At 40.6% G+C, this 17,928-nt stretch overlaps 1 protein-coding gene across 1 annotated transcript in view; it reads left to right on the plus strand.

The window, feature by feature from the left end:
• The first annotated feature begins 1,490 nt into the window (after nt 1-1,490).
• The window catches only part of SEC14L5 (SEC14 like lipid binding 5), an 82,599-nt gene continuing 66,161 nt past the window's right edge, over nt 1,491-17,928 (plus strand). The window contains exons 1-2 of the mRNA XM_020979684.2: nt 1,491-1,730; nt 2,996-3,071. Coding sequence (XP_020835343.1) covers nt 3,009-3,071 — 63 coding nt within the window. The 5' untranslated portion in view covers nt 1,491-1,730; nt 2,996-3,008. The remainder of the gene's footprint in view (nt 1,731-2,995; nt 3,072-17,928) is intronic.

Here is a 17,928-nt window from a genome sequence, read left to right on the forward strand (position 1 = left end):
TGTTGCAGAAGGTTTCAGAAAAGAGGTGGAATTTGAACAGGGCATTGAAGGAAAGCACTTTGTAAACCTTAAAGTAAGGATTCTTAATTTGAGCTTTGTGAACTTGTGTTTCTTAAAAATATTTTGACAATTGTATTTCAGTAAAATTGTATTTCAGTAATAATATACTTGTTTTACAATTTGAAAACATTTTGAGAAGGAATCCACTTCATCAGAATGCCAAAGGGTTCCATGACCCATAAAATGTTAAGAACCCCTAACTTAAAGTGCTTTGTAAATGAACATTTTCTAATTAATAATGGGCATCAAAGTGGATAGAATGTTGGACTTGGAATCAGAAAATCCTGAGTTCAATTCCTGTCTCATATACCTCCTAGCTATTTGACCCTGGGCAAGTCATTTAACTTAGGCTCACTATCCTCATCTGTAAAATGGAGATAATAGCACCTTTCCTCCAGGGTTGATGTGAGGACAAAATGAAATATTTGTAAAGGTTTATAAATCTTAAAGCGCTATATAAATGATAGATAATAATAATACGAATGATACGTCTATTACTATTCCTTCTGGTAACATTCCTACTTAAAATATTTATATTCCTATTTCTCTATTAACATTTTTTACACCTATTCCTACTTCTATTATTCCTTTTTCTGTTAGAATTCGTCCTACTACTAAGACTAATAATGTTAAGAAATTGGATAGCCCTAACGGTCTGGAAGACAGTTTAGCGTACTCTGTATCAGGCTGCAGCTGGGACCGCCCTACCCCGCAGGTGATAGAGGCAGTCAAGAGTCGGCAGGTGCAGGGCAGGGCGCAAACCTCTTTGGAGGGCAGCAGGCTTCACCACCAGCAGCTCTTCAGTGACCTCTGGCGGCTGCGGGGCGGGGTGCAGGGAGGAGGAGCTGGGTTGAACAGAGAGGTTCTGAACTAAGGCTTGGGGACGAAGGAGGTCTCTAAGGGCCACTGAGCTCCCAGGTCTAGGGCGGAGCGCGGAGCAAAGAACCAGCCCCCGTAGGCAGGCGAAGCCAGCCTGAGAGGGGGCGTGGATTTGTGGGGGGCCGAGGGTGGGGACCAGAGCTATGGAGGCGGGGCTATATGGGGGCGTGGCTAGATTGAGGGTCTGTAGGGGCTGGGCTCTAGTTTGGAACTCTGTACTTGCTGGCTCCAGGGGCTGTTTCCTTACCCCTCCGGCCCTCGATACCCCCTTGCAGTCTCCAAGAGTTTGTTTTAGGGCTCAAGTCTTCCTCTACCCCAAAATGGGCAGACAGACCTGGGCAGGGGCGGAGGCGGAGGTAGGGTGGGGGTGGGGGCGGGGGCGGGAGCTGGGGGGCTGGGATGGGGCGGGGTAGGGCGGTCCCAGCTGCAGCCGGGAGCGCAGCCTGGCTCGGCGCCTTCTGCCTCTCTGGGGCCAGGCCAGGCGCTGCTAGAAATAGCAGGAGCCGGGTGCCGGGCCGCGGATTTTCTCCGCGTGTAACTGGGCTCGGTGCCCGGCCGCGGGACCGGGTGGGAGGGATAGGGAGTTTGGGGGATCGGAGGTTGGGAGGATCGGGGGCACGGAGGCGCTCCTCACCTGCTTTCTGTGTCCCTCCTAGAGAAGTTTTCTTCGTCGAGAGCCTTACCCTGCTGCTGGGAACAGCCGCTGTCCAGGATCGTGGCGAGGGAAGCATTCAGCCCGGGCTCTGGTCCCTCCAGGGAGGACGGCGGCCCGGGCACAGCATCGAGCACAGGTGGAGGCTCTGTGTGTGTGTGTGTGTGTGTGTGTGTGTGTGTGTCCATGTGTCCATTCGTGCACGCGCGCGATCTCTTGGGAATGCGTGTTGGGGGCGTCTTGTGTGCAGGGACACGTGAGGGTTTCAGTGAGGGGTGTTGTAAATGCATGCAGGCTTGTGTGAGAGATGAGTATGCATGCAGTGATTGTGTGTGTGTATGTGTGTGTGTATGTGCAGGGATATTTGAGAGTTTGAGGAGCGCTGTATGTGCACACTGGCTTAGTGTGGGGGAGTAGGCAAATAAGGGGAGGGGTGGTTGTTCCTATTTGGATATGTAGGTGAGTGAGTGTTGTTCTTTGATTTTTTTTTTTTTGGAGGTGGGGTCCAGACCTATAATTTCGTTGTTGTAGGAAGCTCCCAATCAGGAAACTATTTCTACCAGTGTAGATAAGCAACTGTTCTGAAACTTACAGTCTTAAGAGAGTGGCATGAGGCGCCTAAAGGTTAATCAATCACAAAGCCACCATGTCACAGGTTTCCTGATCTTAATGATTGTGAGGCCAGCTTTCTACCTCAGCTGCCTCTCAGGATCATAGATTTAGAGCTGGAGATTCTGTCCAACTATTTCGCTTGAGACCCAAAGAAATGAAATGACTTGCCCAAAGTCACAAAGGTAGTAAGCAGAAGAGGTAGGACTTAGGACTTGAACTGGGTTTTCCCTGACTCCGGAGAAAGTGTTCTTTTTGCTATACCTTGCTGCCTCCCCATAGGTGTGAAAGGATTTGAATGACTGTATTATGTGTGTGCTCATCCTTCAGGGTCAATATCCATCTTGGGCCCAGTGTCAAGATTGATGGTTGGGACCAAGGGGCAGTTATTTGGCGGCTCCAGATCCCCATAAATGCCTCAGCATTTCAAGAAGCTTAGGCGTTAATGCTAGTAGTGTCTTCTCTCTAAGGTTATCTCCAGTTTATTCTGTCTATATCTTGTTTGTACATAGTTGTTTTCCTGTTGTCTCCCCCATGAGACTGTGAGGTCCTTGAGAGAAGGGATTGTGTTTTGCCTTTCTTTGTATCCCTAGCACTTAGCACAGTGCCTGGCACCTAGCAGGTCCTTAATAAATGCTTGTTGACTTGACTTGAGGGGCTACAGTCTAGTATCTATTGTTCCCATACCACTGAACAGCAGTTGGAGTGTGAAACATCCTATTTTCAGAGTTAGGAAGCTACAACTTAGCTGAATTAAAAAAATAATAAAACGGTTCTGTATGGTTTGGATTGCAGGTTCCAGTTGAAAATGGTCCAGAAATATCAGTCTCCAGTTCGAGTCTACAAGTATCCATTTGAGCTGGTCATGGCGGTAAGTACAGACATGGCTGTATGTGGGTATGTGTCAAGTGAAGGAAGGTGACCATTTCTGACTCCCTCTCTGGGAAGAGAAATCCTAGAAATCAGCTTTGGACATGCAATCTATTATTTATATATTTATTAAATCCCTGTCAGCTAAACCAAGAAGCTTAGCTGCCCTTGAGACTTTTTGTCATCCATGAGCATCCTAATGGAACTTGAGCTAGCCTGTGGTGAAGGCAAAGTGGTCAGGTGATTTGGGCATTAGTATTCAGTTTCCAAGTCTTGGTTACTGTTTTAGGATCTTGAATGAATTGAATACTCTTCCTCAGTTTTCCTGTCTTTGAAGTGATGATAACAGGGTTAAAAACAAATACTGGTGATTTTGCTGAGGGGTACACTAAGAATTGTTGCTTGAATAAAAGTTAGCTTTTGCCCAGTACTTCGCAGTATTACAAGAGTATTTAGGTAAAGCTTTTGACCCTTTGTATAGAGATACTCTTATTGTGTGTGTGTGTGTGTGTGTGTGTGTGTGTGTGTGTGTGTGTGTTTGTGAAGGGGGAGGGAGAAGGGAAGAGGAGAGAGAGGAGAGAGGGGAGAAAGGAGAGAAAACATGCAGAGGGAGAGGGAAGAGAGAGAAGGGAAAGAGAGGGAGAGAGGGGGGAAGGAGAGAGAAGGAAAAGAGAGGGGGGGAGAGGAAGGGGGGGGAGGGAAAGGAAGAGAACATCATTTTGAATAAACACCAGGACACCATCTTTCCACCTACTTATCACCTTTCTCTTCCCCACCCTGCCTTATCTTCTGTGTATCAGAATCTTGAGGTATGTGTGTGTGTGGTTTTGAGGGAAAAGGTATCATGCTTAAACTTTGAAAGACATGATCATTTGCCATTCTAAAGGTTATAGATCTGGAAGGTGACCTTCGAGGTTTTCTGGTCCAGTTCTTTCTTAGAATCATATAATCTCAGAGTTGGAAGGGACCTTAGAAGTGCCGATTCATACCAGAACTAGAAATTTCCTTCACGAGGTGTTCAACAAATAATCATGTAACCTTTGCTTGAAGACCTCCAGAAGAAGGAAATTCACTCTGTCCTGAGGCAGGACATATTGTTTTTGAACAGAACTTATTATTAGGAAGTTCTCCTTTATGTCTGGCTAAAATTTGCCTCCAAGCAATGTAACTGGTCTTAGTTTTGCCCTCTGGAAGTAAACAAAGTGAGTATAATACCTTTTCCACCTGAAAGCCCTTCAAATATTTGAAGACAATTATGGTGTACTCTTTAGGTTTTTTTTTCCTGTAGATTAAATATCCCATTTCCTTTGGCAGGTCCTCATATGGTACAGTTTCAAGGCTCCTCACCATCCTAGTCATTTGCCTCAGGTGCTCTCCAACTTCGGTGTCCTTTCTAAAATGTGGCACCCCTAAAACCGAACGTAATATTTCCATTGTGGGCTTATCAGGTTAGGATATGGTGAGACTATCATTTCCTTTATTTTGGGCACTATAGCTCTAATAATGAAGCCTAAGATTGAATTAAGCTTTGGGGCCTGTGGTGCCACACTGCTGACTAATATTGAGGAATGAAGGAAGGAAAATATTTATTAAGTGCCTACTATGTGCCTGGCATTGGGTAATAATAATAATTAATTTCATGTAGCACATTAAGGTTTGCACAGCATTTTACAAATATTCTCACTTGATCCTCACCATGATGCTGGGAAGTAGGTATTATTATTATCTGTATTTTATAGTTGAGGAAGCTGAGGCAGACAGATGAACTGACTTACCGAGGCTTACATGGCTGGTAAGCATCGGAGGCTGGATTTGAAATTACGTCTTCCTAACTCCACACCCCGCATTCTATCCACAGTACCAACTAACTGCCCTGAAATTGGGCTTGTGGTCCACTAAAACCCTCACATCCTTTTCACATGATAGTTCTCTAATAACTTTTCTGTCCTGTCCTTGTGAGGCCGATTTTTTGAACCCAAGGGTAGGACTCTACATATTTCCTTAAGGTCCTCCTCTGGTATATTTTCATGACAGAGAGGGAAACAGTGAGCTGAGCCTAAGCTCTGTCTGGTCCTACGAAGCTGGAAGTGTTTGGGTTGTGGATTCAGAGGCAGACTCTATGTCTGTCTTCTGAGGACTAGCCTAGTTAAGTTAGTACCAAAGGGTTGGCCAGTGGGTGATGAATGTTTTTTGGTCACAGCAATTCATTAGGCTGTCTCCTAAGTCTTTGAGGGGTTGTTATCTGCATTGGTGCAGGAATAACTACACAAATGAAATCATAGATTCTTGAAGTATATTTCATCTTATTCAATTTGGCTCATTGTTCCAATCTATTAGGATGATTTTGGATCCCAGTTCTTTCATTTAATTTAGTAGTTACCCCTTTCAGCTTTTAGTCATCTGCAGATTAGATAAATATATCATCTATGCCTTCATCCAAAGCACTGATAAAAGTGTTGAATAGGACTATTTTTTTTAAACTGTTCCTCTGATTTCATTGGCATAGAAAGCTCCAGGTGAGAAAACTTGTTCTCTCGAACACGTATCTATCACTAGTCTATAGCTTACAATCTTAGCTTCCAAAGTCTCCGTGAGATTAAGTGATTTGCCCAGGGTCACACATTCAATATGTGTCAGAGGCAGGGCTCCAACCCAGGTTGTCCTGATGCTGAGGTTAGCCCTCTAGCCATTGTGCTGTGCTCCCACTCTTTTCAGGTTGATATTGATCACCACTCTTTAGGTCTGGTCATTCAATTAGTTTGAATCTACCTAATGAGGGGTCTGTACTCTGTTGTCTCTTCTATAAGGATAATGAGAAAGACATTGTGATAGACCTTTCTAAAATCAAAGCATACTTTCCCTATGCCACGTTCCCCAGATTGTACCAGTCTAGATGCCAGACAGTATTTGGAGTCATAGTACTTAGGTTTGAATATCATTTTTGCTATTTATGACCTGTGTGACTTTGGGAGAGGCACAATTCAAAGGCCTCAGTTTCCTCATCTGTAAAATGAAAGGGTTGAACTCAGTGGTCTTTAAAATACCTTTCAAGTGCTTACAAACTATGGCCTTAATAATACATTCTAGTATTATTGGCAGGAATTAAGGTCAAACTCATTGACACAGAGTTTTCAGAACACTATTTCCATTTTTGAAAATGGATACAATGCCATCAGTCTTGTGGTGTCTCTTCTATTCTTCTCATCTCCTTCCCTCCCCCATTTTTTCTTAAAGCTCACTGAGAGCAGTCACCTACGCAGACCTTGCTCATCTTTTCTACAAGGGTAATAAGGAAGACATTGCCATATACCTCTCTGAAATCTGGACATCCTATGCCTATACCACATTCCCCTGGTTATTGTGGGTTATACTGATATTTTGGATTGTATTTTATCTGGATCTGATGACCTGAATTCATTCAGAATGGCCAGGTACTTGGACTTAAACTTCCTGTTAAATATTTGTTCCATCTTCCTCAGTCTGGAACTCATTCTTCTTGGTAAAGAAAATAGAAACAAAGCAACAGTTGAGTAGTGGTAGTACCACCTTCTTTCTGTCATCCATTTTTGTTGTCCTGTCCAGCTCAAATAATGCTACTATCTTGTCCTTTATCATCCTTTGGTCTTTTTGTTATTGTTGTCGTCGTCTTAGCATTCAATATAAACTATAGCTTTTCTAGGCCTTAGCTTTTCTGACATATTCTTATAGGATCATGTCACTCTTTTGTCTGTAAACATTTTTAGTTATCTCTCCCTCTCTCCCTCTTCCTTTTCTCCCCTTCCCCTTGATCTCATTTTGTGTGTGTGTGTTTAAAAAAATAAAATTGAGATGGCCAATGAGTTCCCTGTGTAGCTGTGTCAGCCTTTTTTATACAATTCTCCTTTTCCTTTCTCATTCGGATTATGTGCATTTGTGTCTTTCTCTTTCATGCTAAAGCTGTACCTCAGTATGAGAGTGTGTGGGATTGGGATATCCTTTGATTACTAAACTATCTGGGGATAATTCCTAGACCAAGAAGCCTCACATCTCTTTTTTCTTCTCTCACAGGCCCTTGAGGTCTGGTCTTCCTGCTCTTCCACTGCCAGCAACTAACACTGAAAAAGTTGCTCCCTCCCATAGTCTTGGAATGATGGAGCTCTGACATCCCTATTCTTTAGTGACAATCCTCTACCTTACCAGTGAAGAATAGGCACTTCACACATCATCAGCTTCAAAGTGCTACCCAACAATATGTCATAGAATGGAATTAACTATGATGGACATAAATATGAGCCTGAGAAATGAGTGGACCTAGTAATAGTTTGTGGTCAATGGGGGAAAACCTTTTAATATGAAAATGAATGACATTTCCTGGTATTTGTAAAGTGCTGTGTACTTGTATGTGCATTATTCCATTTGATTTTTTAAGGCTGTACTATGAGACAAGTAGGCTGGATATTATTGTCCTTATTTTACATACGGAGAAACAGAGGCATGAAGACATCTAGTGACTAATCCAAGACCTTTGAACAAATCAATGGTAGAGCTAGCACTAGAATATGTGGCTCCTGACTCCAAGTACAGTGTTTTTTCTACTATATCACACTGCTTTTGTACATCATCATATTAAAAAATGTTCAAGGATATTAGATTTTAGTTGTGTTTCTAGGAATAATTATGGGGTGAATGTCCTGCTGATAGTAACCTGCTAGTAACCATTTTTCATATGATAACGTGTAGAAAGTACATACCTTTTTCACCAAGAGCATGTATGGATATCTGAGATGGCTGGCTTGGGCTGGGAATGTAGTCTGTGGCTGTGGAAATGGCCTGTGTGAAAATTATAGGTACCAAAGGCTCAATGGATATAGTGCTATGCCCAGACTTGGGAAGACTAGAGTTCAAATCTGGCCTCAGATACTTACTAGCTCTGTGACCTTGGGCAAGTCACTTAACTTCTGCCTCAGTTTCCCCAGCTATAAAATGGTGATGAGGATCAGATGAAATAATATTTGTAAAAAATGCTGAGCATAGTGCCCAGCACATAGTAGGTGCTATATAAATGCTTATTTCCCTCACCATTTCTCCCTTAAACCTTTGGCTTTGTACTTCTAAATGTGAAATTAATGAGACACAGACTTTTGATTTTTGTTTTCTAAATTTAAAATTCTAATGGTTTTTATATCATCTTAATTTCTAAATCTATCCTTTTTTTCTAACTATTTCTTACAACAAAAAATAAAAAAGGAGGAAAAAAAACAGCTTAGTAAAACTAAAACACATACATCAATTGAGTACGTATGATATTCAATACCCTACCTCTGCCAAGTAAAGAGGGAAGTACATTTTCTTATCTTTTCTTTACAGCTAAGCCTAGTCATAATTATGCAGCATTCAGTTACTTTCTTCCCCTTCTTTCCATTTACATTGGTATAGTCTTGTACATACACACACACACACACACACACACACACACACACACACACACACATATGATTCTGCTCCATTTTTGTATCAATTCACATAAGTAAATTTCCCATACTTTTATAAATTCTTCATAATTCCACTACATTGATGTGCTACAATTTGTGTAGCCATTCTCCAATAAATGCAGCTCTAGCTTTTGATGTTAGGAGAAGATTGTTTAACTTTGGGGAGGAAGTGACTTAACATTTCTAGGCCTCAGTTTCCTCTTTGTAAAATGGAAGTGGGGTGGGGTTGACTTTTGTAATATTATAATTCTTTAGCTCTCTGTAATACAGTGGGGAAATACATATAGCTCTAGAATCTCTATATAATACCTAAATAAATCATTACACTTATAATTTTGCTTAAATCACTTAACTTCTTTCTCTGCTTCTCTGTCTGTATAATGATGACAATAAAATCTGACCTACTTAGCTCAGAGGTTGGTTGTGATAAATCAAACAGGATAATATATGTGAATTAAATTATAACTATGTGAGTTAAATGTAAACTTAATTAACATTGGCAAGGTACTCAAATAATTTATATAAAATATCAAAAATGTGCATCTTTAAAATTAAAAATGCCTGCTGGTGCAGAATATATTAGAACATAATAATTGGAATGCTATGATAACTTAAAAAAAGTTTTATTTATACCTTTTAAAAAAATCACAGAGCACTGGCCCTGGAGTCAGGAGGACCTGAGTTCAAATCCAGTCTCAGACTCATATCACTAACTAGCTGTGTGACTCTGGGAAGTTAATTAACCCCAATTAACTCACCAAAAAAAATCATAGTTATTGTCCAATATATCTTCCTCTTTAGTTTATTCTTTCCTCTTGTAATAGAAAAAAACCTGTTGAACAAAAACCAAGTGAAAAATTATGGTGTCTGACAGAATGTGCACCATGATGCAGTCCCCTGTAGAGAGAAGGGAGGTTTGTTTCGCCATCCGTTCCTCAGGACTAAGAATGCACATTTCAATTAATCCAATTTGTGCTGCTTTTTGTGTCTCTCGTTTGTTATTATAGTTTCTGTCAACGTAGTCCTGCATAGTTCTTAAAAGCTTTCCCATTAGTAACTTAAGATCATAGCATCATAGAATTAGAGCTGGAAAGGACCCTAGAAGTCATCCAGTCCAATTGCCTCATTTTACAGAAGAGGAACCTATGGCTTTGGGAAGTGAAATGAGTTTTCCAAGGTCACACTGAGGTGGTATTCAGACCTATAAGTTCTGGCTTCAAAGTAACAAATTCGTTTCTCAGGAGCCTCACGTTTAGTATATATAAAGCGTGAGGCGTTGACAAATTACAATTTATCTCTTGGTGTTTGTGAACTGAAGCTTGTAAGGAATATCCCATTTATAAACTATAAAAAGTATCCAAATGATTGTTGCCCTAACAATGAATATTTTTTGAGCGCCTGCTGTTCGCAAGGCTGTGTGCTAGTTCAAGGGATCTGACTTGTTAATGCTTTTCTTATAAGAGGAAAGAAAACGTGTTGTATGCTAGTACAGTATTGCTTTGTCACCAATCCCCCTTCAGGAAAGTAGTCCTGAGACATCATCATTTGTTTACCCAATACCATTGTCACCAAAATAATTCTTCAACTCCCCTAATGTGAAATTGCATGCGTCTGCAGTGTGTTGTCACTTAAGGTCTTTTAGGGGTTTCTAAATTAAGCACTTTGCTCCAATTAGTGTTAGATGTTAGAATATCAAGCTTAATATTGACTTTTTTTTTTTAAGCATTAGCTGAGGATCCAAAGGAAGACCTTTAAAATGGTATTTACTATGGGAAAAATATCCTTCATCCTTCCAAAGTTTCCCCAACCCCTGTTTATAGCCACTCATTGATATTTTATGGAATGTACTGTGGAAGGAGAGGCATAATTGGAGCAGTGAACTGATCCAACTATTTTGGAAATCAGTTTGGAGTTATACCCCAAAGTCAAGAAATTGTGCATACCCTTTGACACGGTGATAACACTACAAGGCATATACTCCAGAGATCAATGAAAGAGGAAAATGACCCATATGTATAAAAATATTTACAGCAACTCTTTTTGTTGTAGCAAAAAAAGGAAACTAAGGGGATGCCCATCATCTGAGAAATGGCTGAACAAATTATGGTATGTGAATAGAATGGAACAATATTGAGCTATAAGAAATGATGAAAGAGACATATTCATAGAAACCTGGGACGAACTATATGAACCTGTGTGCAGGGTAAAGTGAGCAGACCCAGGAGAACAGTTTATATAATGACTACAATACTGTAAAGTCAAGTTAAGGAGCATTTGTTAAGTACTTACTATGGTACAGGCACTTTGCTAAGTGCTGGGGATACAAAAAAAGGGCAAAAAACCAAACTAAAACAACAACAAAAAAATGGTTCCTGCTCTCAAAGACCTTACAATCTGATGGTAGAAACAATGTGAAAACAACTATGTACACAATAAGAACAGGAAAAATTGGAGATAATCTCAGAGGGAAGGTGATAGGATTAAGGGAGACTGGGAAAGGCTTATTGCAGAAGGTAGGATTTTAGCTAAGACTTGAAGGAAGCCAGGCTGGGGAGATGGGAGGGAGGAGGGAGAAAATTCTAGGTTTGGGGTACAGCCAGTGAAAATGAAGTTCCAGAAGATGAAATGTCTTATGTGAGGAACAGCAAGGAAACCAGAGTCACTGGATCGGAACAGACTATATTTAGGATGTAAGAAAACTGGAAAAGTAGGAAGGGGCTAGTTTATAAATGATTTCTAAAGCCAAAAAGAAGATTTTATTTTGATCCTCAAGGTATTAGGGAGCCAATGGGGTTTATTGAATAGGAAAGTGATATGGTAGGACTTGTACTTTAGGAAAATCACTTTGAAAGCTGAGTGGATGATGGAAGGGAATGAGGAGTGACTTGAAGCAGAGAGCTCGTTGTTATCATTGAGTTATTTTCAGTCATGTCCAACTCTTTGGGACCGCATTTGGGGTTTCTTGGCAAAGATACTGGAATGGTTTGCCATTTCCTTCTCCATTTCATTTTACAGATGAGGAAACTGAGAAAAACAGGGTCAAGTGACTTGCCCAGGGTCATGCAGCTTCTAAGTGTCTGAGGCCAGATTTGAACTCAGGACTGACCCCAGGTCTGGCACTCTGTGCACTTGGTGTCACCTAGTTGCCCCATAGGGAGCTCAACAAGTTGGCTATTGTAATAGGGTTGCAAGATGACAAGTGCCTGCACCAGGGTGGTGGTATTGTCAGAGGAGAGAATAGGGCATTTACAAGAGATGTTATTAAAATAGAATTGACAGGACTTGGCAATTGTTTGGATATGGGGTGTGTATGTGTGAGAGGGTGAGGAATTGAGGATGACACTTACATTTTGAGACTGGCTGACTGGGAGGATGATGGTGCCCTGGACAGTAATGGAGGAAGTTTAGAAGTGGGGAGGATTTGGGGGAAAGATAATAAGTTAAGTTTTAGATATATTGAGTTTAAGATGTCTAATGAGACGTTCAATTTGAGATGTCCAAGAGGTCAAAGGAGAGGTTAGGGCTGGACAGATAGATCTAAGAATTATCTTCTGAGAGAAGACAGTTGAAGCCATGGGAGCTGACAAGATCATCAATGTAAATAACATAGGAGGTTTAGAGAAGATGGCTCAGGACAGAGCCTTGAGGGACATCCACACCGAGTGGATATGACCTGGATGAATATCCAACCAAGGAGACTGAGAAGGAAAAGCCTGACAGGTAGGAGGAGAATCTGGAGAGAGCAGTACCATGAAAGCTTAGAGAGAAGTGTGTCAAGGAGAAGAGGGTGACAAACAACAGCAGAGGCTTATGAGAGGTCAAGAAGGATGAAGATTGAGAAAGGCCTTTAGATCTGGCAACTGAGGAGTCACTGGTAACTTCAGAAAGAGCAGTTTAAGTTGAATGATGAAAGAGACATATTCATAGAAACCTGGGAGAAGGTTCAGAAGTTGGAAGCCGTACTGTAGAGACTTAAGAAGAGAGTCAGAGGAAAGAGAGTGGATGGGCTTCACAAAAAGTTTAGCCATGAAAAGGAGGAGAGGCATAGGAGGGTAGCCAGTGGATCAAGTGAGGTTTTTTTTTTTTTGTTAAGGATAAAGGAACCATGGAAATGTTTGTAGGCAAAAGAGAAACAACCAATATACAGGGAGAAGCTGAATATTAGTAAGAGAATGAGGATGATAGAGGGATAATCTGCTGAAGAAGATGGAATGGAATGGGATCACTTGTCACATAGCAGGATTTGCCTTGCAAATTCAAGGGCCGCTTCTTCATGTGAGACAGAGTTAAAGGAGAAGGTATCTGGGTGATGTGAGATAAGGAGGAGGAGAGAAGAGGGAGCTCTTGACTAATGGTCTCAGGTTTTTTTCTTTTTTTTCTTTTCAAAGGTTTTTTTTTGGGGTGGGAGGCTAGGCAATGGGGTTAATTAACTTGCCCAGGGTCACACAGCTAGTAAGTGTCAAGTGTCTGAGGTCGGATTTGAACTCAGGTCCTCCTAACTCCAGGGCTGGTGCTCTATCCAGGTGCCCCTCAAAGGTTTTTTTTTGAGGCAAAGTTCTTAGCTGAGAGGATAGGGCAGGAGGAGTCAGGGAAGGCTGGAGGAGGGGTGAATAGGTTTAGAAAAGCCCTATGGGTTAATGAATCAGTTAGGGAGGTGTGAAAGAAGTACCTTGCCATAGTGAGGGCCCAGTTGAAATTCTATAATATAATTGTGAAAAGACTTAAAAACTCTGGTCAGTGAAATGACCAATCATGACTTCAAGAGATTGATGAGGAATCATGAGTTCTACCTCTTGGCAGAGAGGTAATAGACTAGAGGTGGAGAATGAAATATACATTTTTAAATTTGGGCAATGTGTAGAATTATTTTGCTTGACTAAACTTATTTGTTACAAGGGAGTACTCTTATTTATTTTTATTTGGTGTGTATGTGGAAGAATTATGGGGATCCATGGTAGTAATAATAACAATAACACAAAAACGGAAGAAAAGACACTGAGACATTTAAAAAGAAGAAAGTTCAGAAGAGAACACAGCAAGCATAGCAGTGTTGGAATAACAATGTTCTGTTAAATTTAACATATGCTTCAAGAAACCAAGTAAGTAATAGAGATTCATATCATATCACATGATATTCATATCATGTATAAAACTCATTTTCTATTCTTTTTTTGTACAAGGAAATGTTCATTATAATAAAAAAGAAAGTTAAAAAGGTTCTCTGGAAAAAAAATTAGAATTAATAGTGAAATGTATACCCCTATGTAATCTTTCGAGGATTGAATACCTCCCTTTCTCCTTGCAAAGTCTCATCACTTTTCCTTCAAAATAGCTAGCATTTAATAACATTTACATATCCCTTTGTGGTTTGCGAAACAACTTACAAATATCTCATTCTATCCTCACAGTAAGGCTAGATGGTAGTTGCTATTTTCGCCCCCATTTTACAGATAGGTAACTTGCAGGCAAACAGAAGTTAAGTGATTTCCCTAGGGTTATATAGCTAGTGACTGAGTTCTGATTTGAACTTAGATCTTCCAGCTAAGTGGCACAGTGGATAGAGTGCTGGGCCTGGAGTCAGAAGGACCTGAGTTCAAATGTGACCTCACACACTTACTAGCTGTGTGACCCTGGGCAAGTCACTTAACTTGGTTTGCCTCAGTTCCTCATCTATAAAATGAGCCTGGAGATAAAAATGGCAAACCAGTCTTTGACAGGAAAACCCACAAAAATAGGGTGATGGAAAGTCAGACGTGACTTCCTGACTTTAGGGCTGGCACTCTATCCACTGTACCACCTAGTTGCCTCTATGTGTATGTATCTGTATATCTGTAGATATGTATATACATATGTATAATATGTTCTTATCTAAGGTAAGTGTTTTCCCCATTATCCATTAAAAAGATATTGGGAAGCATAATGGCCCAAAATTAAAGGGTCCTTCATTCCCTTCAACAATTAAATCTACTAGGCATTGTGTGCATTGCTGGATACAAAAACCCAACTTTCTCTTCCCTGAGCAGATTATGTTTTGCTGGGGGAAGCAGAATTTCCCTGATTCCGTACTCAGCCTGTTTTCCTTTAGGTTCCTGCCTTCCAAAGCATCCGCCCCTTTTTACTTGATCAGTACAAGGTGTTTTGTTTTGTTTTGTTTTGTTTTGTTTTGAATATTCCCATGTGAAGAAAAAAAAGAGTGCCTGTTCTTTCTTGGGCTATAGAGTCAGAAACCTATAAGTAGTGAGCTCCTTTATGGAGCCTGGCACTATTGTTCCTAGGATTTAGGTTCTGAACATAAATGCTATGTTGTTTCAGACTGGGGGAAATGGCAGTTGCAGACTCTGAAGCAATAACCAATATTACTCTTGATATGAACTACTCCAAGGAATTTTCCTTCTCCCTCAAGTACCTCTCCAACACAACTTTTTTTCAACTATTCAACTAAGACCAAACTTTTCATCTTAGAAGTCTATGTGGAGCAATTGAAATGACGAGATCAGTTTCTGGGCAGAGCATCTTTCTTGGGCAAATACTGTGAGGACTTGTTTTTACAGTTGGAGTACAAGCTACCCCCGTGCTCCAACCTTCTGTAAGGGAGAGGGAATAGATTGACAGAAGCAGCTTGTAAGAAAAGCTGCTGCCCACACATCCCCTGGGGACCAAAGAGTACTGTGATTTTCAGATGATCTCTGGTTCAGCAAACTCAAAGAGCTTGTTGAGAAAGAAAATGGGGAACAGATTTTTCTAAGGAGTAGTCTTTTCATGAGGGTAGGGGAAAGCAGAAGGAGTTATTCTTAAATGCAAAACTCTGTGAGGGGATATAAGTTTGTTCCACTCAAAGGTTTGCTGGAGCGAGCCTTCTGTTCCCCTCCCCCCTTAGCTGATTGTTAAATTTTTTGTGTGAGCATTTACATGTTGGAAATCAGCAAATGCTACAGATCAGGATTTGATTTATTGTTGTGTTGATTGTTTAAACTTTAAAAAGTGATGGAGAAAATGTTAACAATTCAGGTTAAACTTACAGGTGTGTACATGTACATTTTTTATTTTCTGGAAAGCTTATGTTAAACATTTACTAGCATACCTCTGGTTCCACAGAAAGGCATATTTTGATCCAAGTACATTAACTACAAGGTATAGCATGTGAATAGGTAAGAGACAGCAGACAAATGATATATACAAAAAGTGCGCACTACATTTAAAAAATGTTTATCTTTTTTTCTATTCCACCTTCATTTCCCACATATGCTAAGTAATCTCAGTATATCCCTATCCTCTCTGTCACCCAGAGAGCATCCCTTATAACAAAGAATAAAAAAGGGAAAAAGAGCAGTTCGTGTAGCAAAATTAACCAGTGCATCAACCAAGTCCAACATTATATGCAATGGTTCCCATCCTAGTCCCCACTTTTGCAAAGAACGGAGAATGACGTACTCTCACATCTCTTCTTTAGGGCAAAATTTGGTCATGACCCTGCATTTAGTTTCTATATCTATTATTGTTGCTTATTGTTCTTCCATTTATATTATCATAGGGCAAGTGAGGTGGTGCATTGGATAGAGTGTGGGACCTGGAGTCAAGAAGACTCTTTTTCTTGAGTTCAAATCTAGCCTCTGACACATACTAACTGTGTGACCCTGGGCAAGTCACTTAACCCTGTTTGCCTCAGTTTCCCCATCTGTAAAATGAGCTGGAGAAGGAAACGTCAAACCACTCCCATATCTTTGCCAAGAAAATCCCAAATGGGGTCCTAAGGAGTTGGGCACAACTGAAATGACGGAATAAAAGTCACGGTATTTCTGCTTGCGTCATTGTATCAGTTCATTCACATCTTTACATGCTTCTCTCCAAATATTCATCCTTTCTTATAGCAAAGTAACAAGGCAGCACATTTACGTACAACAACTTGGTTATCCATTCCCTGGACGATGGACATTTTCTCTGTTTCCAATTCTTTGCAACTTTGCAACTTGCTATAAAAATCTTGGTCTATTTGGAAACTTTGTTTTTCAATTTTTTATTTCCTTGGGGACGTATGTCTAGGAGTGGGATATAATCAGTCTTGTTTTGTAGATTTTTTAGTAGAGGCAGATATGGTGACTGTTGTCATTAGCTCTCTTATTTCACCAGATTAGCTCGATGGTTCGTGAAATTTGGTCACCGACAGATCAAAGGAAGTAATATTTTACAGCTGAAACCTATTTTTATGTTCTGCGTTTTTCTTGATTTGGAGTATAGGGGTTGTGGTCAGCGCTGAACTCACAAAGAGGCTCAGTGGCATAATTGAAAAACTAGACTTGAAGTTAATTCAAGCCTGGATTTGAATCTGGACTTTGCCACTTACCAGCTATGTGTCTGTGAACTTCCAAGTCTCAGTTTCCTCATCTGAAAAAGAATTATACTCATAGTACTTATTTCATAAGATTGTTGTGAGAGATAATGTATATACAGTGCTTTATAAACCATAAAAACCTGTGTAGATGTCACTTATGTTAGTGCAGTCAACATAAGTTTTTGTTCTTATGAAATGTTTTACTGAAATCGTTGGGAAATTGAACAGCATGGTCAATACACTTTGATTGTGCTGGTTGTATGTCTTGTAAATGTCATAAGGCCTTGGCTTGGTTCCCTAACCAACTCATCCTGGACTCTGAGACCACCAGGGAATGACAGCTGATCATTGCAGTTCTCTGGCACTACTTTCACTCTTTGTATTTGGAGAAGAGAGAAATTCCTCCCCCTACTCCATGAGAGTGGGTGAGACTTAACAGCAGAGTTTCTGTATTCAGACACATGGAGACGAGGCAGCACTTTGGTCGACACATTCTGCTAATGCCAGGGCTGCCATACAGTTCTCTTGGAATGTCCTAAAGAGGAGAGGACAGAGTACAAAGGCTTCCTGAGCACAAGGGAATATGTGATTTAGTGTGAGGAGGCTGCGGTGGTTAGGATTCAGAATATGAATGAATAATAGGTGAACCACGGCTAACCCTTTGCACCCTGCTTTCAGTGTGGGAAGTGAAGCCAGTTAAAAATAGGGAAGCTGTTTCTTAGCATTTTGTTCCATGGTAGTTAGTAAATTCTGTGAATTTAAACTTCATTTCTCCAAGAGCTTTGGTGTTTACTGCTTGTAGTATGGGAACTGTGGTTTTCATTACTGGTTGTAGTGTAGGGGAAAGAAGGATAGATTTGGAGTCAGATGGCCTAGGTTCAAATCCTTTCTCTTCCACTTATCTGAGTGACCTTGGGCAGGTCAGTTAATCTAGATGGGATTGAGTTTCCTAGTCTATAAAAACAAGGAGATTGGTTTCTGAGATCAATCTTATCTTTTAGTTACAATCTTACAAATACCATCAGCTTCAGTCACGGACCAGGCTTAGGCAGAAAGTT

Source organism: Phascolarctos cinereus, unplaced genomic scaffold (genome assembly GCF_003287225.1).
Source record: "Phascolarctos cinereus isolate Bilbo 61053 unplaced genomic scaffold, phaCin_HiC Scaffold_4;HRSCAF=312, whole genome shotgun sequence".
Taxonomy (NCBI): domain Eukaryota; kingdom Metazoa; phylum Chordata; class Mammalia; order Diprotodontia; family Phascolarctidae; genus Phascolarctos; species Phascolarctos cinereus.